Source organism: Myotis davidii, unplaced genomic scaffold (genome assembly GCF_000327345.1).
Source record: "Myotis davidii unplaced genomic scaffold, ASM32734v1 scaffold235, whole genome shotgun sequence".
NCBI classification, from domain to species: domain Eukaryota; kingdom Metazoa; phylum Chordata; class Mammalia; order Chiroptera; family Vespertilionidae; genus Myotis; species Myotis davidii.
This window is the reverse complement of record NW_006287462.1, coordinates 3,665,405-3,693,386: the sequence shown is the minus strand read 5'-3', so window position 1 is coordinate 3,693,386 and position 27,982 is coordinate 3,665,405. Positions and strand designations below refer to the sequence as shown.

General features: G+C 39.2%; 1 protein-coding gene across 4 annotated transcripts; it reads left to right on the top strand.

Moving 5' to 3' along the window:
* The first annotated feature begins 329 nt into the window (after positions 1-329).
* UGDH (UDP-glucose 6-dehydrogenase) lies at positions 330-27,982 on the top strand. Of its 4 annotated transcripts, XM_006759294.2 has the most exons (13): positions 330-571; positions 1,000-1,003; positions 8,396-8,564; positions 14,818-14,919; positions 17,194-17,394; positions 17,506-17,703; positions 18,164-18,311; positions 21,075-21,169; positions 23,140-23,270; positions 23,890-24,023; positions 24,711-24,802; positions 24,916-25,026; positions 27,463-27,982. In XM_006759294.2, exons 3-13 carry the CDS (start codon positions 8,403-8,405, stop codon positions 27,571-27,573), a joined length of 1,485 nt encoding a protein of 494 aa, XP_006759357.1. In that variant the 5' UTR covers positions 330-571; positions 1,000-1,003; positions 8,396-8,402; the 3' UTR covers positions 27,574-27,982. The 4 variants fall into 4 exon arrangements, with proteins under 4 accessions (XP_006759357.1, XP_015416501.1, XP_015416499.1 ...); XM_015561015.1 differs by lacking the exon at positions 1,000-1,003 and having other exon boundaries at positions 8,392-8,564; XM_015561013.1 differs by lacking the exons at positions 330-571; positions 1,000-1,003 and adding an exon at positions 3,992-4,062.

The following is a 27,982-nucleotide window of genomic DNA, read 5'->3' as shown; positions in this document are numbered from 1 at the left end:
TAGCCCCGGAGCATGGCGGACCTGGTGCGCATGCGGCAACACCTCGGCGCGGACCGTTAGCCAGCACCCGGTGACCGGGAGGGAAGCGGGGCGCAACCGTGATCCCAGTGCCTCTGACAACCAAGGCGGTGACGCGCCAGGGCCCCAGCCCCGCAGTCAGAGAGGACCGCTGCGCGCGCAGCTCCACCCAGAGCTGTTCGCGGCAGGGGCGGGGCCGCCTACCTGGACAGAGCGGATTGGCCCAGGCTCGACCGGGGCGTGGTTTGATCATCCCAGCCGCGACTAGCCCCGCCCTGCCCCGCCCCTGGACCCCAGGAAATAGGGGCGGGCCCCGGGGCCTGGTGTGGCGGGAGGAGGAGCAGGCTTGCGGAGGAGAGAGGAGTCCAGGAGGGCCTGGCAACTGGGGAATGAAGCCTCCGCCTTCTCGGGCAGAAGCCTTTAAATACGGGCCCAGGCCCGGGACTCTCGTTGCAGTGAGAGGAGACCTGGCGGAGCGGCTGCAGTGCGGCCCAGAGGGAGGAGTTGTCCGCGCCGCGGGGACAGGAGCGGAAGCCGCGCTCGGTGCTTGGAATTCCCGGCGGCGTGTGCAGGGAGCGGGGCGGGGGGGTGCGCGCTGCTCCCTGTCCCTCCCAGCGCTCAGTCCCGGGCTTTCTGTCTCCAGACCCCGTCTCCTCCTCTAGGCTCTGGGCGGGAATCGCCTTTTGGGTCTGCTGCCCTGGGGATGGTATTGCTTGCGAGTCTTCCCGTCGCTTCTCTGTCTGCTTTTTCTCACTTTCTGAGTTGAAATAAAGGAGATTTCCCCGGCCGCTCAGAAAGCCGAACGCCCCCCCCCCCCCCCCCGAAGGAAGCGGTCCTCTGCTTAGGGACCCCATTTTGGCCTCAGAATCACGCCTGGTCTTTTGTTTGTGTGAAGTCTGCTTACCTGGGGGCTGCTGCTTTCTTCCCTCCATTGGCTCTTCTTAAGAAACCAACGAGAAAACGAAGCCAGAAAGCCCTTTTGAGGGTGAAATCCGAAGGTATTCTATTGTGGCATCTGTATGGGCTGTCCTGGAATGCGTTGTTGCCGCTACACCATATACATGGTTTTTATTTCATGTCAGGGGAGGCCTGTCGTGGGTGCTTTAGGAGATCATGTTTGCGTGAGACTTTGATCAATTATACCTCTTCTATAGGAAGGTAATTGAGTAGGGTTGAGAATTCTGGAATCGAGAAAAGAGGGATTCACTGGTAGGGAGCTTTTTATGGATATATGTACAGAGGAGGGCTGTCCATCGACTGCCCTCAAAGACAGTGAGCCTTTGAGTTTCTTCAAGTCCCCTAAGAAATAGAGAACAGTAGTCTGGTCTGTTTCTTCAGGGGGGGGTTCTGCAAATGAAAGAGCTTACTGTCTGCTCTGAGATGTGCTTGTTAGTACCCAGCAGCTAGTTAAAGGTAAGTGGTAGACAATCCTGATTGGGAGGATCCCACTTCTTCTCTGACCGCTGTACTTCTTTCTCTAACATAAAATCTACAGCTAAGCCCTAACCGGTTTGGCTCAGTGGATAGAGCGTCGGCCTGCGGACTGAATGGTCCCAGGTTCGATTCCCGCCAAGGGCATGTACCTTGGTTGCAGGCACATTCCCGGGAGGGGATGTGCAGGAGGCAGCTGATCGATGTTTCTCTCTCATCGATGTTTCTAGCTCTCTATCCCTCTCCCTTCCTCTCTGTAAAAAAATCAATAAAATATATATATTTTTAAAATCTACAACTAAGAAGCATATTCCATTCAGTCTCTCACTATTTCCACAGCTAAAGAAACCCTTTAGATCTAACATTAGCACTCTATCACTGATTAGTACTTTTCCTGGGTCAGGCATCTGTTAGGATATAACTTTTGAAAATGACTAAAATGATTTGTGAAGTTGATATATCCAGCTATAGTCAGTCCATTGCTTTGTGCAGAGTATATGAAGGGGGGGGGGCGGAGGGGAGATTATATTTAGTTTAGATTTTGATAGGACCTTCCCTATCTGTTAGCCACATATTCTAGGTAGAAATATTGACCTCAATTTGTAAAATTTTAAATGAAGAGTGGTTTTGGAATCGCCTGGTTTGTTGTGACTTTCCCAAAATACAGAGGTAAAAAACTCATTTCAAACTGACTTATAAAGCAAACATGCCCATTTCCCTGACAGCCCAGTAGGGAGGGTCAGAAGGTACATAAAAGTAGAAATGAAATGTGTTGGGGAAAGTTTATAGCTAACACTGTATCCATATTAAACCGTATTGAAAATTTTACTGAAATTTCTAAAGATAATTTATTTGGATTTGCACAGATTGTACATCTAACTTCTTCTGTAATTTTCCCATTGTCATTTACAGCCATACTTCTTATGAAATAGCAATGCAGGGACCCCAGAAACATATGTAATTCTATAATACAGGTCCACCTGCTATCAGTCGTTTATTCCATCTGTTGTACGTGAGACAAGCTGAATACAGCTTTGCAATCAAGGTAGTTAAGAAATAACTGGGAAGACATACTGAATTTCTATCTAAAGAGGAGAAGATGATAGGATTCTGGGCAGTCTCTGCAAAAATAGTATGATCAGCCATCTAAGCTAAAGATATTAAAATAATAGTCTTCATTTATAAAGGTAGACCCTCATGGAGAGTTACTCATTCATTCAATTAATATATATTGAGAGCCTACTTTTCTAGGTATCAAGGCGAATAGCAACAGGTAAGCACTGGGAGTACCTTATTAAACTATGCACTTCTTGAGCTCAAGTTGCCTCATGTACATATTCAATCCATGTTTTTATTATTATTATTATTATTTGTTTTTTTAGCATTTATTTTATACTGAATTTACTCCCCAGCCAGAAGTTTTTGTTTCTTCTGGGTTATCTTTTTCTTCTGTGCAACCTCCTCTTCTCATTTAGGAGCACTCTGCTCTTTTTCAGTGGGATCATCTCCATGTGGCAGGGAGAGCTCCTGTGTGGGTTAATCTGCCCATGAGATCTGTAAGTTCTGTGCTGCATTTTAGGAACTTCATTCACCTGGATGTGCTCAATGACAAGAGAATCTACGTCTAAACCCTCAAGTTCAGCATTACTGCCTGCATTTTTAAGCATGTGCAGCCAGCACCTGTTTTGCTTGAGATTGAGGGCATAGGATTCCCTATTAACCTCTGAACTATGGGATTAAGTGGTAACCCAAAGAAATCCTCTGGTCCAAAAATACTTTGAGATGACACTTTTTACATATTCTAGATTTATTGGTTTTACTTAGAGAGAGAGGTTGGCTAGCTGTCCATTAAGGGTGTTACAGTGTAGTAGTTCTTCAGGTTCATTACAGTTCAGGACTTGATCTTCAGCCTTTCATATCTGGAAGGTAGTACCATCCCCCCCCCGCCACCTCCATGCACCCAAAGTTAATGAGGCTTTAAATGTTAACTTATGATGATTAAGCTCATAAGAGACTGATGAATAAACTAGAATGGAGCTTTGCTATCACAGTAGAGAAATTTTATTCCAGTGCCTAGAATACTTGTGTCTCAAATCCAGGACATCACTTTCTAGTATTTCTGAATTCGTAAGGCAGCATGGAATCAGAACAAAGAATCTTGGGGAATATGCTATCCAAGCATTGGGAAAGCCTGTTTTTGCCCTATTATCTGGAATCAGAATACTTCTGACTTCCAGATTCTGTGTACTCTTATGTAGACAGGACTGAAATAAACAATGTCATTCTTGTTCTTAACTCCCTCTTTCCAGACTGATCATTCCCTTTGTGTCCCCCTCAACACACACACACACACCACCCCCTTTTTTTGTGTAATTATTAGATTTTAGCTACATTAATGCCATTGATTCTTAGGTTACTTTCGCCATGTTACCTTAAGTTATTAAGTTGTAGTCCCATGGATTGTTATGGCCATGCTTTCCTGAGAGGGGCATTCAAGACCCACTTTCAATTCATTTCCATTCTAGGAGACAATTATTGCTGCTCACTACTTCTTAACATCCACTTTTTTTGTCCAGCAAGACAGATCTCACTTCTTTGGACTCATTTCTCTCTGTAAGTCCTTATTTATTCTCTTCGTCTCATCTGGAATGTCCTCCCCTACTAATCTATACTTTTTATATTTTACTCATTCTTTAGGTCAAGCTTAGATTTTTACATTTGCCTTGATGTAGATACCTAATTATTTTGACTTCCCCCCCGCCATAGACTTTAACACTCATTTTGTCATTTATTGTTTATACTGCCTTGTATAATTTAGCCATGTTATCTGGGTGCAACTAGCAACTTTTCAACTTTTAAATCAGCTTAAAAGTCATTTTCTCAGAGAGTCCTTCTTTAACTACCGTATCTAATGTAGTCCTTTCTCCACAGACAGCTTTTCCCTCCCTCCCTGTCTCCTACATGATTATTTCCTTTATATGGAACTAGAGGCCCAGTGCATGAATTTGTGCACCCGTAGGGTCCCTCCGCCTGGCCTGCGGGATCAGGCCGAAACTGGCTCTCCGACATCCCCCAAGTGGTCCTGGATTGTGAGAGGGCGCAGGCCAGGCTGATGGACCCCACCGGTGCATGATCGGGGCCAGGGAGGGACGCAGGAGGTTGGCCAGCCTGGGAGGGACTGGGGGAGGGCTCCAGGGGTGTCCAGCCCGACTCACTCAGTCCCAATCGGTAGGACCCCAGAAGCAAGCTAACCTACCAATCAGAGTGTCTGCCCCCCCCCGGTAGTCAGTGCACATCATAGCGAGCTGTTGAGAAGCCTTAGCATATCATTAGCATATTATGCTTTGATTGGTTGACCAGACGACCAGATCCTTAGCATATTAGGCTTTTATTATATAGGATGTGTCACAACTGCCATTATTTTGTCTGTGTGCTCTCCTAGAATATAGCCATATAAAAGTAGGAACTTTATCTTTCATGTTCACTACTAGTATTATGTATCCATAGTACATAGACCAGTAGTGGATGTTACATAGTAGGGTGTTTAATGTCTTTCAATTGAATCATTCCCTAGAATAAATTGTTAAATACCAGAGTGTCAGGTCCTGTATCCCTCTATGGCCAAATTTTCTGCTATGCCTACACAGTAGAGTAGACCCTTACATTGGAAATACTAATTTTTCATGAAGATGAAGATGGGAATAGGCCTGAACTAAGTTGAAGCAATTTTTAAAAAATATATATTTTTATTGATTTCAGAGAGGAAGGGAGAGAGGGAGAGAGAGATAGAAACATCAATGATGAGAGAGAATCATTGATCGGCTGCCTCTTGCAAGCTCCCTACTGATGATGGAGCCCACAACTCGAGCATGTGTGCTCTTGACCGGAATCGAACCTGGGACCCTTCAGTCTGCAGGCTGATGCTCTATCCACTCAGCAAAACCGGCTAGGGCTTGAAGCAATTTTTTTGAAAACAGATGCTGAGCCTTTTCTGTTGTAGAGGTGGGAAGAGCAGCAGCGAATGCTGGAGACACATCTTTGGTAAACCTGTTCCGGAGTCAGAAGGCCCCTTCCCACAGGTGGGAGCTTTAGCCAGTTAGCTACCCCAATGCAGTCTTTTCCTCCCATGTAGTTTTTCTTTCTCCTGGTGTATAGAACACTTGAGGCATGAACAATGGTAAAGAGCAGGACTGAAAAGTAGAAGGGTGAAGAAATGAAAGATGGATGGTTGCCAAAAGTAAATTTTGTATTTTTGCTGAGGTGAATCTTGTAATCATAAATGTTTAATAAGAATATCAATTAAAATGTTTTTAATTGATTTCAGAGAGGAAGGAAGAGGGAGAGAGAGAACTAGAAACATCGGTGATGATAGAGAATCATTGATTGGCTGCTTCCTGCACACCCCACTCTGGGAATCAGCCCACAACCCGGCATGTGCCCTGCCCAAGAATCGAACCATGTCCTCCTGGCTCATAGATCAGTGCTCAACCACTGAGCCATGCCAGCGGCGCAAGAATATCATATTTTTATGGCTTCACATGATAGGAAACTAAGTGTTAATCCATTTAGATTATCAAGGGGAGAATCTACCAGATTTAGCATTGGTAAGTACATCCACACAATGGAATACAGTATAACTTTTTTTTAAAAGAGAGAGGAGAGGAAATGGATAGGACTTTCAGAATGCACTAAGTGGAAAATAAAACAAATGTTGATAGTGCATATGGTATTCTATCATTTGAATTTAGGAAGAAAAGATGATTAGAATTTACTATATATTTACTTGAGTTAAAAATACTGGAAGGATACACAAAATTCTAATAAAGGAGTTGCTTGTGGGAACAAAGTAGATAGGGATGGGGTAGTCATGAGACTTCTTAGAGTATATACAGTAGACCCTTGGGTTACGTGGGAGATCCGTTCCTACGGCTCGACATAACGCGATTTTCGCCCTAAGTCGGAACCCACCTACATAAGCACCTACGCCACTCACATGGAGCACATACACAGCAGTAATGAAGTGAAACAGTAAAAAAAAAAATTTAAAAGAAATATAATTCCTGACCTTGTGGGAAATAAATAATAAAAAACATAAAGCACATATGTACATACGTTAAAATGACGGAACTTTTTTTTTTTTTTATAAATAAATGGGAGATGGTGACGTAACCACAAAACGAGTCCTCCATAACCCGAGGACTGCCTGTACCTTGTTATATGGATTTAATTTTTGAACCATATGAATGCATTACCTATTCAAAACAAAAAAATTAAAAAATATCTTTGTATGTATATCACTAAGAGTATTGCTTTCTGCTCATATTTATTGTTTTACTAAAATTCTGTTTCTTTATACAGTTTTAAAAAGTCATTAGAGATTAGACTCTATGACAGTGGTTCTCAGCCTTGGCTGCACATTAGAATCACCTGGGAATCTTTTTAAAATCCTGATTTCTGGGCATCATCCTCTGGAAATTCTGTTTCTTTGTTATGGGGTGGGGCCACAACATTAGTAACAAAGAAACAGAATTTCTGGAGGATGAGGCCCAGAAATCGTGATTTTAAAAAGATTCCCAGGTGATTCTAATGTGCAGCCAAGGTTGAGAACCACTGCTCTATGATTTGATATCCACTAATTATGACCACTAACGATCAATTTATAAGCCAGGGTTAATTGTTAATAATACAAACCAGGATACTTTTATGGTTTGGTCAGCTCATTCGTTTCCAGTAGGGAAATCTACCCAGAGAACCAGTGAAGATTAGGGATATATTTGGCAGGCATTGTAATGAGATCAGCCTTCTCTGATTCATGTAGGAATATACTAAAAAGTTACTGAATTCTCTGATTATCATTTTTCTTTACTTTGGAATCCATGAATTAGATGTCTGTGGTCTTGACAAGGAGTAAAATTCTGAGAATTTGATCAGTTTGATAGTTTTTGTTCTCACTAAAATGAATAAACTGACATTCTTATGTATAAATTAGTCTTTTGTAATTTTGATTAGTGTAAATCAATTTAACTAATGGTTTTTGAAAATCCGTCAAGCCCTTGCCTGTGTTATTCAGTGGTTAGAGCATCAGCCTGTGCACGGAAGGGTTGTTGGTTCAATTCCTGGTGGTCAAGGGCAGATTCGATCCTCGGCCCATTGGAGCATATGAGGCAACCAATCGATGTGTCTTTCTCACATCGATGTTTCTCTCTCTCGCTCTCTCTCTCTCTCTCTTTCCCCCCCTTCTACTCTCTAAAAAGACACACACACACACACACACACACACACTCTGGAAAAAATATCCTCGGGTGAGGATTAAAAAAAAAATCTGTGTTAACAGCTTTGGCTACCACAGAAATTTCTTTCTTTTAACTACCTCATGGTTTCTGATTAAATTTGAAATTGAGTTTAAGATCATAATCAGATACCTAAAAGTAAACTGAAGCCAAACTGGGTAGAGAGTGTAATCTCAGAGGCCAATAATTCTGGGCGGCAGAACTAATCTTACTATCACTGTGTTTGTCTAAACCGGTCTCAAGGCCGACCTTTGTATACCAGCATTTATTGAAGCAGGAATTGCACTGGTATTTCACCCTTGAACTTTACCTCCGCAATCAAAGTTGTTCTAGTGTAGTAAGAGGCCTAAGTAAGGTTTTATTTTGTTTCTTGAGTTTCTAAATATTGGGTCATTATAATCTTTGTGGCTCTTCTCCAGTATTACCAATTATTGTAATTTTTTCCTTATGTTTCATAGTAGTGCAGCTGAGAACAGGTTTGGTCATCCAAGTGGAATGTTATTTTTTATCACTATTTTCATAATTCTTAATGAGTGTGAATGTAGGAAATCTTTCCAGATATGGCACCTTGACAATTTTTATTGTGTGATGAATAAGCAAAGCTATTTTAAATGTTCTGTTTTCAATAGTAGAACAGTCTTATGTTTCTCTTCTAGTACAGTCATGTTTGAAATTAAGAAGATCTGTTGCATCGGTGCGGGCTATGTTGGAGGACCCACGTGTAGTGTCATAGCTCAGATGTGCCCTGAAATCAAGGTAACGGTTGTTGATGTCAATGAATCAAGAATCAATGCATGGAACTCTCCTACGCTGCCTATTTATGAGGTAAACCATATTGTACAACTCTTTGTTCTTATGTTCTTTGTTTTCTTACTGGTTTTGTGAAATAACTTACTATTGATGTAAAAAATCTATGATTGAAACTGATAGGAAATTAAATTTAAAAATTTAGATATACAGTGTTGTGGACATTATAATTACAATTATGTCAAGTATGACCAGGAAAATGACCGGAAAGAAGTAAATTAGAATATTAATAATGGTTGTATTAGTGCAGTGAGTTTATGGGTAATTTTTTTCGCTACTTCCCAATTTTACTATGGCTACCATAACATAGTAGTAAAATTAAAAAGTGGTATTCAGGAAATACAAAACTATGGATGTTTATAATATTAATTCATATATAAGTCTGTTACAGTTCTTGGATTATTGTACTTACATCAGGTAAATCTTGGATTGGTAAATGGTGCCTTTCATATTTAGTGTTTAGTATCACAAGTTTGTTTAATTAGAATTTCAAAATTTCTGAATTTAGAGAATTTATAGTTAAGAAAATATGCTTTTAACTATTTTATTAAGCTCTCTGCATCCCTTTTTAAAAATTATTTCATTGTAAATGAATTCATGATAATGATTTTGAAGCCCAACCGGGAAGCATTTGAAAATTTGATGGTAGCATTTTCTATTCAGTATTTTTATATATAAATACTGGGGGAACAATAAAGAAAAAATGGCAATAAATATGTACCTATCAGTAACCACTTTAAATATCAATGGCTTAAATGCTTCAATCAAAAGACATAGGGTAGTTAAATGGATAAGAAAACAAGACCCATATATAATGCTGTCTGTAAGAGACCCACCTCAGAACTAAAGACATACACAGACTAAAAGCAAAGGGCTGGAAAAAGATATATGTTTTATTTCTTGATTTTATTTCATTCATTCATTCATTCATTTATTTATTTATTTATTTATTTATTGCGGGGGCCGGGACCAACGATCACTAGCTGCCCAAGTACCAAAAAGCTATGCTTCTGAAATCTCTTGATGTCGATTCCGCACGTAGAGCAGTCAAGCTGCTCTATGTGTGCCACTCATGACAGAAGCCCTTTTTTATTATTTCTTGATTTTATAGAGAGGCAGGGGAGAGAGAGAGGAAAAAGGGAGAGAAAGAAACATCGATTTGTTATTCTACTAATTTATGCACTCATTGGTTGCTTCTTGTATGTGCCCTGACCAGGGACTGGGATTGGACCTGCAACCTTGGCATATCGGGATGATACTATAACCAACTGAGCTACCTAGCCAGGGCAGAAAAAGATATTTCATGCAAATGAACAATACTTATATCAGACAAAATGGACTTTATAATGAAGACTATAATAAGAGACAAAGAAAGACATTACATAATGATAAAGGGATTAATCGAACAAGAGGATATAACCATTGTAAACATTTATGTCCCCAACATAGAAACACCTAATTATATAAAGCAAATCATGATTGTAGGTATAGGAGGAAATGCCATAGAGAAGCAATGAAGAATTTCAGAGAAGGTAAACCAAATACCAGAAGAGGTTTTTTTGTTTTGTTTTTTTAATTTTTATTGATTTCAGAGAGGAAGGTAGAGGGAGAGAGAGATAGAAACATCAGTGATGAGAGAGAATCATTGATCGGCTGCCTCCTGCACGCCCCCTACTGAGGACTGAGCCTGCAACCCAGGCATGTGCCCCGACCGGAATCGAACCCGGGACCCTTCAGGCTGCAGGCCAACACTCTGTCCACTGAGCCAAACCAGCCAGGGCATACCAGAAGAGTTTTAATAGTGCAGATGCCATAGAGATGCATGTCTTGGTTGAGTGACTAACACAGTGAAGAGCACATAGTAAGTGTTCAATAAATGTTTGCTGAATCAATTGGTAAGCTGTCAACTATAACAAATGCAGGAAAAATAAGGGCTGAGGCGTATTCATTAAATTTTGTATAATGGAGGGGATTATAACTTTTGCAAGAATAATTACAAATGATAGGAGCTTGAGGGTGAAAGTGTAGAAAAGAAAAGTAAGACTTTAATTTAGAAGAGGGTGGTCACTGAAGAGGGGCACAGGGTAAATGCAATGATTTTATTTATATTTGATGATTGAGCACGTTCATAAACTGAAGTAGACAAATCACATAGAGAAGGAATAGTCAAAAGCGTAAGAAGAAAGGGCTAATTGATGGAATAATGTAGACAGAGCAGAAGGGTGGGATCAAAAGCACAAATGGAGGGATTAGCCTTAAAAATTGCTTCTTGGAGACTGAAGGGAAGCAAACAAGGATGGAGAAACATATAGACCGGTGATGGTGAACCTTTTGAGCTCGGCGTGTCAGCATTTTGAAAAACCCTAACTTAACTCTGGTGCCGTGTCACATAAAGAAATTTTTTGATGTTTGCAACCATAGTAAAACAAAGATTTATATTTTTGATATTTATTTTATATATTTAAATGCCATTTAACAAAGAAAAATCAACCAAAAAAATGAGTTCGCGTGTCAGAGGTTCGCCATCACTGATATAGACAGTTTTGCTGGTGGGGACCTGAAATAAAGATGACTGACATTGGTAATCTTAATTGTCTGGAATTGAGAGGTAAAATATTCTGAAGAAGATAAAAGGGATAGTATTGGGTCAAGGATTGTGAATAGTAAAGAGCAGTACAGGTGCTCCTCGTTTTATGAATGGGGTTACATCCAGGTAAACCCTTTATAAGTTAGAACTATTGTAAATCAAAAATGCATTTAATATTCCTAATCTACTGAACACCATAACTTAGCAAATTTAAACGTGTTCAGAACACTTACATTAGCTTATAGTTGGACCGTTATCTTGAGTTCTATCTCAAGACAATTGCCTTCCTTTTCTCACCAGAAACAATAAACACAGATGTTTTGTAGACTTGATGGGATGCAAAATACAATATCCAAAACACATTGGCGAACACGTTACACTGTAGATTATCTCTCATGGTCACTGCTGCTGAACAGTGTATTGCTACCCTGGGAAGACATCAAAATTCGAAGTACAGTTTCTACTGAATGCGTATTGCTTTTGCATCATTGTTCAGTCAAAAAGTTGTAAGGTGAAGTCCTGGCCAGGTAGCTCTGTTGGTTAGAGCATTGTACCGAAAAGCCAAGGTTGCGTGTTTGAACCCTGGTCGGGGCGCATACAAAAATCAACCAATGAGTGTATAAATAAGTGGAACAACAAATCAGTGTTTCTCTCTCTCGCTTTCTCTCTCTCTCTCTAAAAAAAAAGATTTATCAGGCCACAATGAAAACCCAATGAAATATACTTAAAGCCCAGGAGTTTAAGTTTACTGTGGTTCTTTCTAATCTTATAGGCTTATATTTTATGGGTCAAAACTATATTAATAAACAAGTAGTCATTTTGTATTCCATGAGAAATAGTAATGATTTCTAATGTAAAATGTGGTACTAAGTTACTTAAGTTTTTACTCAGAAAATAATGTGGTAGATACTGTTAATATTTAGCAATTAAAACATTGTGTTTTGTGTTACCATATTTATTGAATAGTCTGCCTTTTTCGTTAACATTGTTCACCAAAATAATTTAATAACTACTTTTTAAATTTAATGTTTTATTGATTCTGTAATTTGATAAAGATAATAACTACTTTTTATTTTTATTTTTATTGATTTCAGAGAGGAAGGAAGAAGGAAAGAGAGATAGAAACATCAATGATGAGAGAATCATTGACCAGCTGCCTCCTGCACACCCCCTACTGGGGATGGATCCCACAACCCGGTCATGTGTCCTTGACTGGAATTGAACCTAGGACCCTTCATTCCGCAGGCCTACGCTCTATCCACTGAGCCAAACCAGCTAAGGCATTAATAACTACTTTTTAAAAAACAAAATGAATAATTTTCTTTTCCTGAGTAAAATTAAAGATAATTTTACCCTGTGAAAGGATTTGAATTTTTTCATAAAAAGTATTATATAAATTCTAATTACTAATTATGATAATTACATAATGACTCTAGTAAGAGGTAGAACCTATATTATTAATTGCTTCTGCATCACTTCTGCAGATCTACAAATATCCCATTGGTTTTAGCAGAGTAATGTAGTTGTTAATTTTGAGGTCTTATTGAAGCTTAGTATAAATTCTGCATTGCAAAAAAAAAAAAATTCTGCATTGCCTTAGCTGGTTTGGCTCAGTGGGTAGAACAACGGTCCATAGACCGAAGGGGCGCGGGTTCCATTCTGGTCAAGGTCACATACCTTGGTTGCTTACTCAATCCCTGGCCCCAGTCGGGAGGCAACCAATCAATGTGTCTCTCTCACATTGATGCTTCTCTCTCTCTGTCTCTCCTCCTTCCTTCTACTCTCTCTAAAAAAATCAATGTAAAAATATTCTTGGGTGAGGATTAACAAATAAACAAACAAAAAGCCCTGGCCCATGTGGCTCAGCTGGTTGAGCATCATCCTGTGCACTGAAAGGTCAGTCGCTGGTTTGATTCCTGGTCAGGGCACATACCAGTTGCAGGTTCAGTCCTCAGTCTGGCTGTGTAGTATGCTCATTTTTCAACGTCCTACTCAACTCTCACATCAATGTTTCTCTCTCTCTCTCTCTCTCTCTCTCTCTCTCTCTCTCTCTCTCTGCCCCTCCCCCATCCCTGCGTGGGTGTTTTGCCTTCCTCTCTCTCTAAAGTCAATTAAAAAAACATATTAAAGAAATTCTGCATTGCCCTAATTTTAAGTTAATTTAAATACAGTATTAGGAGATTATACATAGGACTGAATTAAATTTCTCTGCAAAATCCCATACCCTTTTAGTCTGATTTTCCAGAATCTAGTCAAAATAAACAAGGAAACGTTACTCATTGATGACACTATATTTATGCTTATCGTGGTTCGTGTATTTTGCTGGTCCAGAATATATTTTAGTCAAACTAATGAAAATTGAATTTACATTTAACACTTCCTCTAATTGCTTATTTTCAAAAGCCTCCGAACCATGAAGAAAAGTAAATTGCTTCTGGATATAACTCTAAACCTGAAGCCCTGAAGTGGCTTTTTACTTTGCTATATACGCAGATAGTTTTATAAACATCAATATTATTGTGGGCATTGTTTGAACCTCTCTGCCAAGAAAAGTAAGTGTCAGTGGTTTAGTCTTTTTCCCCCCTCCTTTTTATTATGAAAATTTAAAATGTATTAAAAGCAGAGAGAATAGGGTAATAATCCCCATATGCCCATCACCCTGTTTCAATAATTTATCAATATGGCCCAGTCCCCCCTCCCAAATACCACCTCCTGTTTATTTATAATTTCATCTATACTTATTTCATTATGTATCTCTAAAAATAAATTTTTAAAAATGTAAGCACATCACCGTTATTACTGATAAAATTTTAAACAATTTCTTAATATCAAGAATTCTTATACATGTTCTTCCTCCCATAGTTTATTTGAATCAGAGTACAAGTAAGATCCAGACATCCCAGCAGATTCGTGTCACCTAAGTGTCTTTCAAGACCACAATATTTTAATCTCTTTCTCTCTCGGTTTTTCTCTTTAGTTTATTTATTGAAGAAACCAAGTTGTTTATCCTGTAGAAATTCTCAGTCTGGATTTTGCTTATTGGACTGGTCTGATCAGATTTAGTTCTGATTTTTTTTTGGAGGGGGGACAGGAATACTTGTTAGGTGGTGCAGCACAGCTTAATATTCTTAACATTATTAGATCTGTTAAACTATGAGAAAAGTAACAATTCTCATTAGAAGTGTTTCTTACAGTATGACTTAGAAAAAAAAATATATTAATGTATTTGTAAATAGTGACTTTCACAACCAGTTGTATGGCCTAAATTCTTGGGGGTAAAAACCCATATTATATTCATAATGATAATGTGAAATCAAATGTTTGTTTGAACTCACAGAAGATATTGAATTTCCTGATAATTGTGTTGATACTCAAGAGTTAACTGTTAACTCTTATGAAATAATCTGGCACATGGTAAACAATGACAAAGCATTAAAATAAGCTGCTGCTTTAATTGTGGGAGGTTTAATTTGCTTTATTGAGTAATGTTAAATAATGTACACTTTATGGCCTTTGGTGTATGATCTTTGATTTTTGTACAAAGGTGTTATTTGAGAGCGAGTCTAGACTTTTAACTTACAATATAAACTTCTGCTTCTTTAACACATGTAATTCTATATTCTTAAGTTATCTCATATAACTGGTAAATAGTATGTACAGCTCCTTTTCTTTTTTTCTTTTTAGCCAGGACTAAAAGAAGTGGTAGAAGCCTGTCGAGGAAAAAATCTATTTTTTTCTACCAATATTGATGATGCCATTAAAGAAGCTGATCTTGTATTTATTTCTGTAAGTATTTTCCTTTGCTGTGTGTGTTTTAATGTATTCTTGTCTATACAGATGTTTCATTTTATTTTAATAGTAAATGCAGTGTAGTAAGCCACAGCATTGCTTAGGATAGCATTATCCAGTTGAATTTTGGTTGTCACTGACTTTGTCCAACACCTTGCCAAACCCTGTAATCATTTGGTCAAATATGTCATTAGATCATTTAACAAATAAATTCAGAGAAAGTTCTAGTTTGAGATCTAGAATTAGGAAGTGCTGGTAATGTGTGAGCACATATGGTGATAGTATTTTATTTCATCATTTTTCCCCCTTCGGTTGGTGGAGGTGAGGTAAAGAGAATCAGGTGAAGTTTGCTTGCAAACTTACAGGCATCTCCTATATAGATGAATTATGTTCCAAAACTCATTTTAAATTAATTTGGAACTTGGCATCTGTTGGTTAGGTTGTCAGGCTAGCCTACAGACACCTTCAGCTCATAGTATGGCTACACTTTGTAATTTAAAAAAAAAATAGATTTAATGCTTGGGAGTAAACTCTGATAATCCAGTATTTGAACCCAGGTAACTTATTTCTTGCTGTCCTGGTAACCATCTACTCACATATTCTGTGTGTGCGGGTATAGTTATCACCAATTGGTGTCTGAGCCAGGATGTTATAGGACTCCAGACCGTTAGGGCTTTACAGAGTAAAGGTGAAGGCAGTGGCGTGAGTTTTGACTGGGTCCCCTGAGATAAAGGGAAGAAATGTCATGAGGTCCATCTACCCTCTATGCATGTTGTTAATGACTATAAGTTAAAGAAAGGGTGTTTTCTGACTGGCGAGACAGAAGCAGTATTGTGAAGTATGTGAACTCCAGAAAAAAAGTGGTAATGAAGCCAATCTCTCCCTTTTTGGCCTTTTTAATTACTTCAGAGCAATTGGTGCAGCTTCTATGACTCACCTACTCATCCTCTACTTAAGCTTGCAGGAGGGAAGCCATCTGATCATCTCCCATCTCTGGCATGTTTCGCCTTATCCATTAGCCAGCCATCATTTCCCTTTTTACTCCATTGCACCGTGGCTTCATGACTACTTCTTTTCCTCAGTTATTCTATACATGCAAACAACTTTTTCTTCCTGCTTTTCACTCCTGCTTTTCAACTCAATCCTCAAATTTTGATTTATTTTGGCTTGATTTCTTTATTTAGTCCTCCATCAGGTTATAAGCTTGTCAAGAGAAGAAAATTGGCGCTTCTTCCTCCTGGTTCAGAAATTATTCCTGTATAGAATTTTATAATTTTCAGTGTACTTCCATTTTTTTCTTCTTCTTGTACTTTCATTTTTATCAGAGTGTTATAAAACTCATGTGTTAGATTTTAAAGAGTGTGTTATCCTGATGAGGTCATTGAGGCAAAGGCAGCCACACTTCCCCAAGGTTATGTAATAGAACTAAGCCGAAACGAAATGCCTAGACTCTGGGCTCAGGATTTATTTTTCTTTCTGTTTGATAGTCTTTGTCTATGTAGTATTGTGTATGCTGAAAATGCTAAATGATTCTTAGCTTTAATGAGCCAAGAAGGTATTTGTGAATGATACTGTAAACATTTTTAAAAGCTATTGATATTGGTCTATAAAGAAGGATAGTAAGAAAGGAATTTAAAGACCATGATAATATATTACATACAATGAAGAGAGGAAAGAAGAGAAAATTTACATTTCATTTCAGATTGTGAAGTCCTTTAAGATAAGAACTATTTCATTCATCTTTACAGCTCTAGCACTTTTTTTTATATATATATATTTATTGATTTCAGAGAGGAAGGGAGAGGAAGAGAGAGAGAGAAACGCCAACGATGAGAGAGAATCATCGATTGGCTAACTCCTGCACGTCCCCCACTGGGGATTGAGCATGCAACCGGGGCATGTGCCCCTGACTGGAATCGAACCCGGGACCCTTCAGTCAGTGGGCGGATGCTCTATCCACTGAGCCAAACCAGCCAGGGCAGCTCTAGCACTTTTTTTAGCTTGGAACTTGCCTGGCTTGGTGTCTGCCACATTTATGGTAGTTCTCAACAGAAATTTATTGAATGAATTCTCCAGAAGCTTCAAGCTATTCTTTCTGGTGATTATATTTATAAAATGTATTGTTTTTGAGGAGCGAATGAGTTTTAAAATCAGGGCTACTGATGACAGGTAACTTCCCACTTGACTAGCTAATTGATGGTCCATGGCCTATCTTGAAATTGCTGAGTATCTCACAAATAATCCGTTCTTAATCCCGGATACTTTCACCAGGTGAACACTCCGACAAAAACCTTCGGAATGGGGAAGGGCCGTGCAGCAGATCTGAAGTACATTGAAGCCTGTGCTAGACGCATTGTACAAAACTCACATGGGTACAAAATTGTGACCGAGAAAAGCACGGTTCCTGTGAGGGCAGCAGAAAGTATTCGGCAAATATTTGATGCAAACACAAAACCCAACTTGAATCTACAGGTATAAAAAAGAGGAAGCATTAGAATCTGGTTTTTCATATGTAAATATTGATGTCTTAAATTTGTTCACAGTGAACTCTAGCTTAAAACTTCCTTTGCATTGGGATTCTAGGTTCTGTCCAACCCTGAGTTCTTGGCAGAAGGAACGGCCATCAAGGACCTAAAGAACCCAGACAGAGTACTGATTGGAGGGGATGAAACCCCAGAGGGCCAGAGAGCTGTGCAGGCACTCTGCGCTGTGTATCAGCACTGGGTTCCAAAAGAAAAGATCCTCACCACTAACACTTGGTCTTCAGAACTTTCCAAACTGGTTGGTACATAGCATTCAACTCTCCATTAATTTAAGGCCAAGGATTTATTTCTCTTATAAACTGTTAGGTTACACAGCTACTTTCTTAATATTAACAAAAGGTATCCTTTTGAAGATAATATTCTTATACATTATGAAATAATTTTCACAAGGGGATTAAATATTCCCCCTTATATAAAAAATATTCTGGAAAATTCTATAATTTTAATAAAATTTAAGAAAATGGAGAGTAGAATAAAAGTATTTTTTAAAGTCATTCCCTTCTTTTACCCTCTTTCACAATCATCTTCTTTTTCTAATTAAGACATTTTCCCTTACCAACCTATCTATTGACTCCTCAAATTGAGCCCTTCAGTAATTTTATATCTCCCTCAGTAATTTGCATCAACACAGTGAAATATAATCCAGATGTATAAAATTGCTATTTTAGCTTATCATAGTTTTCCTTTTATTGTTTAAGGCAGCAAATGCTTTTCTTGCCCAGAGAATCAGCAGCATTAACTCTATAAGTGCCCTCTGTGAAGCAACAGGAGCTGATGTAGAAGAGGTGGCAACAGCCATTGGAATGGACCAGAGAATTGGAAATAAGTTTCTGAAAGCCAGTGTTGGTAAGCTGAAAATTTCAGCACATAAAGTGGGTTCATTTCGCTGGGTCTCTAAATTCAAGGAAGTCTCGCCCAGCTGGTGTGGCTCAGGGTTGAGCATCAACCTATGAACCAGGAGGTCACAGTTCGATTCCCAGTCAGGGCACATGCCTGGGTTGCTGGCTCAATCCCCAGTAAAGGGCGTGCAGGAGGCAGCCGATCGTGGATTCTCATCATTGGTGTTTCTCTCTCTCCCTCTCCCTCTCTGAAATCAATAAAAATCTACTTAAAAAAATACATTTAAGGAAGCCTTTGTTTAACTTACTACCCTTAAAATAATCATTCCATTATACATGTAACCTTCAGCCTATCAGGAATTTTTTTTATATAAAGTATTTTTATTGATTTCAAAGAGGAAAGGAGAGAGAGATAGAAACATTGATGATGAGAGAGAATCATTAATCAGCTGCCTCCTGCACACCCCTTGCTGGGGATCGAGCCCACAACCCAGGCATGTGCCCTTGACCGGAATCAAACCCAGGACCCTTCAGTCTGCAGGCCAACACTATCCACTGAGCCAAACCATCCAGGGCTATGAGGGACTTTTTAAGTGAGGTAACAGTTACTTATGTTGTTTAATAATTATTGACCGATTAGTAGGATAAACATACTTCAGTATTTTAGAAGGAATAAATTGGTATTTAGTAAGAACATTTAAGAAGAATAAGTTTGGGAGACCACATTTTAAAAAACCTCAAGTAATATCCAAAGCAAGTAGCAAAAATTTGCTATCATTTGCTCTTCTTAGGAATATACTTTTAGAAATCTGGCTTTGATCTTCATTATTTCCAGATTCCATATTTGTGAGTTAGCTTACTCACTACAGTTTATTTCTAACCTCCTAATCAATCCTCGGGGTGCTTTGTGGTTCTTTGCAGAAATGAACAGAGGAGCAAAAAATTTGAGTCACCTGACATACATTCCCAGCTAGAGCTGAATAAGGCAGTGCTCTTGCCTTCCTGTTTCAGCTTTCATACTACAAACATGCACTGTTTTTGTGGTTTATTAAGTTCCAAGGGTTTTGCATTTTTGTGGTTTTTGGTTATGGTTTCACTGTTTAAAATGCATCCAGGAGAAAATGCATGTGGTTAAGCTTCATTCCTGCATGCGTGATAGTGCTGATGGCTGTGAGTTCAATGTTAATGAATCAATAATATGTATTAAATAAGGTGTCTCTAAACAGAAACACATAAAACAAGATTATTGATTGATTGGTTGAAGAAAATGTGACCAGAAGCTCATAGGAACCTAACCCTGTATTTCATCTAGGAGCAGTGCTACAGTATTTGCTAATTCAGTAATCTGTAGAACATAACTACCAAGTAAAATGAGAACTGATTTGATTGTATTTTTGGATATAAGTAAATAAGGTTGATGTAAAAGTAAACAGAGCCTCTTTAAAAAAATTTTTTTTTGTAATCCTCACCTAAGGATATTTTTTCCAATGATTTTTAGAGAGAATGGAAGGGAGAGGGAGAGAGAGGATGTAGGGGGAGAGAGAAAGATCAATGTGAGAAAGACACATTGACCAGCTGCCTTCTGCACGAGGGCTGGGGATCAAACCTGCAACCAGGTATGTGCCCTTGACTGGGAATTGAACCCACTACCTGTAGCCCCACAGGCCAGGGCATATACAGAGCCTTTTACACATTGATCCATAGGGCAGCCTTTCTTGTATTTCCGGGACCTTATGCCATTTTCCAATACTGATTTCCCTGGCTTTTTGTATCTTTTTGATATTTTCTTCTAGCTACCATTTAATAAAAATAACTACAATTTACTGAAGCCATATTGTGCACCAACTTTGGAACCAGCACTTTATATATCTCATTATTAATCCTTACAACCTGTTACAAAGGTGCTGGTATTTTCTTTATAGAGGTAATTGAGGTTCAGGGACATTTTGCAACTTGCTCAAAGTCATACAGCTACTGAGTGGCTAGGCGTTTCTGACTCCAGAGCTCATGCCATCCCTCACTGTATACGGCATTGCACTAGAATAGGGGTGGGCAAAATATGGCCTTCAGGCCAAATCCGGCCCAGTTTATTTTTGTAAGTAAAGTTTTATTGGAAGATAGCCCCAACCATTTTATTACATATAGTCTATGATTGTTTCTGAGCTACAAAGGCAGAGTTGAAGAGTTATGTCAGAGCGCTGGGTGGTACTCTCAGTGGTTAGAGCATCAGCCTGCGGACTGAAGAGTCACGAGTTTCATTCCTGTTCAATGGCATGTGCAGGAGGCAACCAACCCATATGTCTCTCACTTTGATATTTCTCTCTCTCTCTGTCTCTCCCTCTTCCTTCCATTCTCTCTAAAAATCAATGGAAATAATATTGTCAGGTGAGGATTAACAACAAAAGAAAGTTGTGCCAGAGACTGTATGGCCTACAAAGATTTAAATATTTGCTACTGGCTCATAAAAGTTTGTCACTCTGTCTGTGCTAAAGTTACATATGTGGGGCAGTTAGATAGACGACTGAGAAGAAAAAAGAAAATATGAAAATAATAAAACTTTAGCTAGAAAATTGTTTGGGGTTTATTTATAGAATTGATTAGTTGCCAGCAAGTTTCACACAATTTGTAAACCCACTAATTTCCCAGTATTCAAATTTTAGTATTTAAAATCCCAGCATAGGTCCTCTGATTTAGTATAACTAATTTGTCACGATTCAGTTTTGTGGTATCCTAAATGAAAATATTGTCATTTTCTTTTTTCTTTCTCTAGGTTTTGGTGGGAGCTGTTTTCAAAAGGATGTTCTGAATTTGGTTTATCTTTGTGAGGCTCTGAATCTGCCTGAAGTAGCTCATTATTGGCAACAGGTATTGATCTTTATAGTCAACAACTTATGATTAACTTCTAATTAAAAATGTCACCCTTTGTGAAATGTTTTTGATAGGATTTATTTATTCCAGGAACTCAACTATTACTATATTCAATTTTTAAATTTTAGGTTTATTTACTGGGTTTTGGTGTTTTTGTCTCTTGCTAATCAACTGTGATAGAAGTTTCTGATAAAGGAGTATTTCTTGTAATTTTATAACTAAATTTGCTCCGAGAGTAAAGCAAGAACTTGCTCAAAGTTCTTGTTTACTCTAAATTGTAATTATTTATCATTAAATGCATAAAATCAAAATAAAGGAAGGATCTGTATTATAATGATTTCATGTGGTTTGCATAGGCTGATATTTGTCCCGTCCCTTTGAGCTAAAATTAGAGACCTTCTCAAATTGGAAATAGAGTTAACATTTATTGAGTCCTTACTCTGTGCCAGACTCTCTTTTAAAACAAACAAACATATATTTATTTTAGAGAGGAAGGGAGAAGGAGAGAGAGATAGAAACATTAATGATGAGCGAGAACCATTGATCGGCTGCCTCCTGCACACCACAAACTGGGGATCTAGCCTGCAACCCCAGGCATGTGCCCTGACCAGGAATTGAACCTGTGACCTCATGGTTCATAGGTCAGTGCTCAACCACTGAGTCACACCAGCTGGGCCAGACTCTTTTTTAAGTGCTTTGCCTAGTCCTCAATTATAGTGCTTCGCCTATATTTATAAGTGCTTTGTCTAGTCCTAATATTATCCTTCATTTATAATGAGGAAATTGAAACTTACAGATGTTAAGTAATTTATCCAAGATACCAGCCAGTATATGTACCTTTCCCAAATATTTTCCCCCCAAGTTTGTAGTTTTTCAGATTTCAGCAGTGGGTAGGAATGTAAGGAAATACACATTTATTTTTTTTATTTTTATTTTTTAAAAATATATTTTATTGATTTTTTACAGAGAGGAAGGGAGAGAGATAGAGAGTTGGAAACATCGATGAGAGAGAAACATCGATCAGCTGCCTCCTGCACATCTCCTACTGGGGGTGTGCCCGCAACCCAGGTACATGCCCTTGACCGGAATCGAACCCGGGACCTTTCAGTCCGCAGGCCGACACTCTATCCACTGAGCCAAACCGGTTTTGGCGGAAATACACATTTTAAAAAATGGAAATGTATAGTCAATCCCACACGATAGCTTTATCTTACTGTCCTTTGGGGGGCAAATGCAGATAAAGGTTTGCTTTTCCAACACTTTGGGCTCATTTCCCGTTCTCAGGATACAGCCCCTTGAAGCTTAGAGCCTTTAAAAAAACACCCCCCCCCCCCCCACACACACACACACGGAAAAGTAGTCTCTTTCCTTACATTCATTTGGTCAAAGTCTTGTTTATAAACTTTTAGGAGAAAAACAATTAGGTGTTCAGAGACTTTTTACCCATAACATTTAGTTAAAAACTGCCAATGTTCATCGTGTTATAGTTCATCCAGAGGCAGCTGTAACTCTACAATGTTTGACAGTCCTCTGTCCACTTTCTATTCACACTCAATTGTGGTGAGGGGTGGGAGTAAGCATATGAGGAAGTAGTTTGGGGTTTGTTTGCTCACAGCCCTCCTTCCACAGGGTTTGGAGAAGTTAGCTAACGAGAACACTGAATGTGCTTATTTAGGCTGGCCTCATAGCTGGACCTCAAATGCTGTGTTCTCCATCTTTACATCCATCCCAGCCTGATGCATGGAAAGATAAGCCAAATGAAAAATACAAATTTTAGTATGGCTTTAAAGAGGGGGGCGGGGGTTTTTGTTTTTTTAATCTGTAGATACTAAAGCGGTTGGCTAATATTTGTCTCCTGTTAATTTATAAGGCTTGGATTCATACAACAGTTAGCATCATAAAACAAAGCAATGTATGGTACAAGCGGTACCTCTTCAGTCGTTGCATAATTGTACATGTAATTCCAGGTCATAGATATAAACGACTACCAGAGGAGGAGGTTTGCTTCCCGGATTATAGATGGTCTGTTTAATACAGTGACTGATAAGAAGATAGCTATTTTGGGGTTTGCATTCAAAAAGGACACTGGTGATACAAGGTATTATTAGTTCTTTAAAATATTTCAATCCCTTTGAGAGTGTTAACTCCTTATCTTATCCTGGTGTTTGACTGGTGGATGAGTGTGTAAAACACCTGTATGTATGTAGTATAAAGAATAAAAATAAATGAACATCCATATCTTCACGAAATATAGAATCTTACCTGTACAGAGTGGGCAAAAGTAGGTTTACAGTTGTTCATATGGAAAATAATACAATAATTAATAAATATAATATGGGGGGTAGGGGAATTGAGTAAAACAGAAAAAACAACTCATGGACACAGACAACAGTGTGGTAATTGCCAGAGGGAAAGGCAGTGGAGAGACGTGCATGACAGTTTAGGGGAGTAAATGATAGACAAAGACTTGACTTGGGGTGGTAAACACAGAATACAGTGTACAGTAATGTGTTGTAGAATTGTGCACTTGAAACCGTATAATTTTGTTAACCAGTTGTTGCCCCAATAAATTCATTAAAAAGGAAAAAATATAAGAATAAACTCTGTTTCTTATACTCACAATTGTAAACTTTTGCCCCGCCCTGCATATTAAATGCCTAAGGTATGAGAATATATGCCATTTAAAAAGCTTAACAACACTGGTTTTTTTTCATCAGAGAATCTTCTAGTATATATATTAGCAAATATCTGATGGACGAAGGTGCACACCTCCATATATATGACCCAAAAGTGCCAAGGGAACAAATAGTGGTGGATCTGTCTCATCCAGGAGTTTCAGAGGATGATCAAGGTAAGGCTTTGAGTCTCATGAATCACTTTGAATATTGGTGGACCTGTTTCACCATCATTTCTCTAATGAAACTCTTAGGCCCTGGCCAGTTTGCTAAGTGGTTAGAGCAGGTTCTATTCCTGATCAAGGGTGTGTTCCTTGGTTGCAGGTTTGATCCCCATCCCTGGTCGGGGCTCCTGCAGGAGGCATTTGATGTGTCTCTTATCTCTATCTCTATCTCTATCTCTCCCTCTTCCTTCCTCCCTCTCCTTCACCTCCCTCCTCCCTTACACTCTCTCTAAAAAATCAGTGATTTTTCCTACATATTCTAAAAAGCCCCAGAGGCTCCAAGCAGATGCTTCTGGGGCACCCCTGGGGTGCTTCATGGCCACCTCATTCCCCTCACTCACACTTCAAAATAATATATTTTATTGATTTTTTACAGAGAGGAAGGGAGAGAGAGAGAGATAGAAAGCTAGAAACATCAATGAGAGAGAGACATCGATCAGCCGCCTCCTGCACATCCCCCACTGGGGATGTGCCCGCAACCCAGGTACATGCCCCCGACCGGAATCGAACCCGGGACCCCTCAGTCCGCAGGCCGACGCTCTATCCACTGAGCCAAACCGGTTTCGGCAATAAAATATATTTTTTAAAAATGCAGTTTCAAATAACTCCTTTCCTATTGCCAATTTTTTGTTGTTATAGTGTCCCAACTTGTGACCATTTCTAAGGATCCATATGAAGCGTGTGATGGTGCCCATGCTGTTGTTATTTGCACCGAGTGGGACATGTTTAAGGTGAGGTGGCGAAATGGCATTGGGGAAAATTTTAGAGGTGTTCTAGTACCAGTTGGGGTTGAATATGTGCTCATGCGTGTATTCTAACTGCTCCTTTGGTTCTGTCTCTGTAGGAATTAGATTATGAACGTATCCACAAAAAAATGCTGAAGCCAGCCTTCATCTTCGACGGACGGCGAGTCCTGGATGGGCTCCACCATGAACTGCAAACCATTGGCTTCCAGGTAATCATGGCCTAGACTGGTGTTACGTTGTTTGGCCATTTGCTTTCCAATGGTGTTGTGTTTTAGTATTTTAATATTTTCTCATTTATAATAACATGACTCTAGGGCAGTTCTCTGGGAAGTCTCTGTGGGATTTTTGTAACTATTCTATTCCCTCCTTAAATTTATGGTCTAGCCTTAGCTGGTGTTGCTCAGTGGGTAGAGCATCAGCCTGAGGACTGAAGGGTTCGGGTTCAGTTCCAGTCAAGGGCACATGCCCGGGTTTCGGGGTCAATCCGCAGTGGGGGGCGTGTAGGAGGCAGCCAATCAATGATTCTCTCTCATCATTGATGCTCCTATCTCTCTCCCTTTCTCTTCCTCTCTGAAATCAATAAAAATATACTTTAAAAAAATGTATGATCTAAAGGTCATTCAGACTTGGTCTCCCTTACATAGTAGCTAGATAAAGTTATTAGTTGCCTATCATATAGGGACAAAATATGCCCTGCCTGACCTTGTATCATAAAGATCATGAAAAGATATAAAAAAAATTTTTCCTGTAACTGCCAAGGCTGCTTTGCTAAACTGTCTGCAGCACACCGACTCCTCAGAGGTCAGGTCTCTCATTCCTGCACAAATGACTGGAAAACCGCAGAATGCAATGTAGTTGCCACATGTTGGTATAGGATCTATGCCTTCTGAATTCGGAAACTGTCCTAGTGCTGAGAGAGGTCTGAGGAGACAAGGGAGCTTCAGTGTCCTGGCCCCCTGCTGCTTCAGTTTGTCACTTAACTGTGGAATGCTTAGAGAGCTGACAGAAACCTCTGCCCAGAACAGAACGTTCATATGTTGATTTCAGTTCTACCAGGCGTCCTAAGATTAGTAAGAAGGAGCCACTTTCTGGAGGTGGGGGGCGCGGGGGGGGCGTTAAAGAATGTGCCGGGAGATTGCTGTCAGCATAGGCCCCTAGCAGAGTGGAAGCGACAGAGTTCAGAGCTGGCTGTGTGCTGAGAAGGCCTCATCTCCTGTTAAAATATCAGATCTGGACTTAACCTTCACCGAATTGTTGAAGCTCTTTCTTATTTAGAATCGTGTTCATTTCTCATTCATGAGAGATTCACTTGCAGCAAGAATCAGATGGCAGCCTCGTCTGTTAACGTTTCTCCAAGGACCTTGGGATTCTTCCTCCCACCCCTCCTTACTGAGTAACAACTTGCCTTCCCGGTCCTTACTAAACTCAGCAGTGTTATTTTTTAAAGATTATTGCAAGGCATAGACAGACTTTCTCTCATTCCTGTTGAACTCATGTAAGGGAGAAGATGTGTAAAGGGTATCTGTTTCAAATGAGTTTTAGTTCTTATAAGTTAACTTTTCCTGGTAAGCATTTTATTTTATTTACTTATTTTTAAATATATTTTGATTGATTTCAGAGAGGAAGGGAGAGGGAGAGAGAGACAGAAACATCAATGATAAGAGAGACTTATCGATCAGCTGCCTCCTGCATGCCCCCCACTGGGGATTGAGACAGCAACCCGGGCATGTGCCCCCGACTGGGATCAAATCTGGGACCCTTCAGTCTGCAGGCTGATGCTCTATCCACCGAGCCAAACCAGCTGGGGCTCCTAGTAAAAACACACACCCCTCAGAGGCCAGGTCTTTTATTCCTGACCGGGAATCACACCGTGACCTCCTGGTTCATAGGTTGACACTCAACCATTGAGGCACATTGGCTGGGCAAACTTATGACTATTAAAGAAGCAATGTCTTTAAAGTTAAGATTGATGATTTTGAATATATGGAAAAGAGTTTAAAATGTAATATCCAAAATACAATTTGACTTTATTCATTGAAGGTTGACTTGTATGCCAAACACTGTTGAGCACTTAATCTAATTCTTACCACAACCCTTTGAGGCAGGTGGTAGTAGTAACATTTATAAATAAGGAAGAAAAACCTAGAGAGCTTAGGTAATGTAGTAGGATTCCAACTGGGCCCTCCAAACTCTAGAGCCTGAACTCCCAAAAACAATGCTAATAGACTAGAGCTTCTGCAAGTTTTTTAGAATAAGGGAAATGGGCATGAAAACAGAGTATGAGAGAGAATTTGAATTAACTGGAGTCTAGTGTCTCAATTGCTTCCGTATGTGCTACCATAACAAAAGCAGCATATGATTCTCTGCTCTGTTTGAGGTGCGGGGAGGGGGGATGTCTGCTGTTGGGACTGGCTGGAGTATCTAGATATGGAGTATCTAGATCTGACTATGAAAAGTGCAGCATACATGGGATTGAAAACATAAAAAATAGGCAAGGAACCAAAGATCTTTCATAGCAACTCAGACAACTTGGAAAACATTTTCTGCTTTCCCCTTATTATACTTCAATATAGAGTTTTTACATTTATGTGTTATACTTGTTAGTTTTCTTTCTAAAATCTCCCCCCCCTCCTTGTTTTTTCTAGATTGAAACAATTGGGAAAAAGGTGTCTTCAAAGAGAATTCCATATGCTCCTTCTGGTGAAATCCCAAAGTTTAGTCTTCAGGATCCACCTAACAAGAAACCCAGAGTCTAAACATTGTCATTTTTATTTGTAATTTTTTGGTACTTCAGGATAGCAAATATCTACCTGATATTTAATGGTAAATGAACCAAGTGTTTTTAAGGAAAGAAAACTATTTTTTTAATAATCAATTTATATTAGCTCTGTGGGAATCAGCATATCTAGTAATTATGAATCTAGAATATTTTTTACATATTTTTATAATATTGTTACCTCAGTGGTTGGGTGAGTGGCAAATGATCATGTTGGCTTTAATGGTGTTGGTTTTTGTAAAACAAAAATTAAACTTCAAACACTTTTTACTTTACAAAATACCCATAGGCAGCATTTTAATGTCGTATTATAAAGGGAAAGCACTCTTCAGTTTTTCTGATTATCGGTTTGATGACCTGTCATTAAATATGTATTTTAAATTATAAAA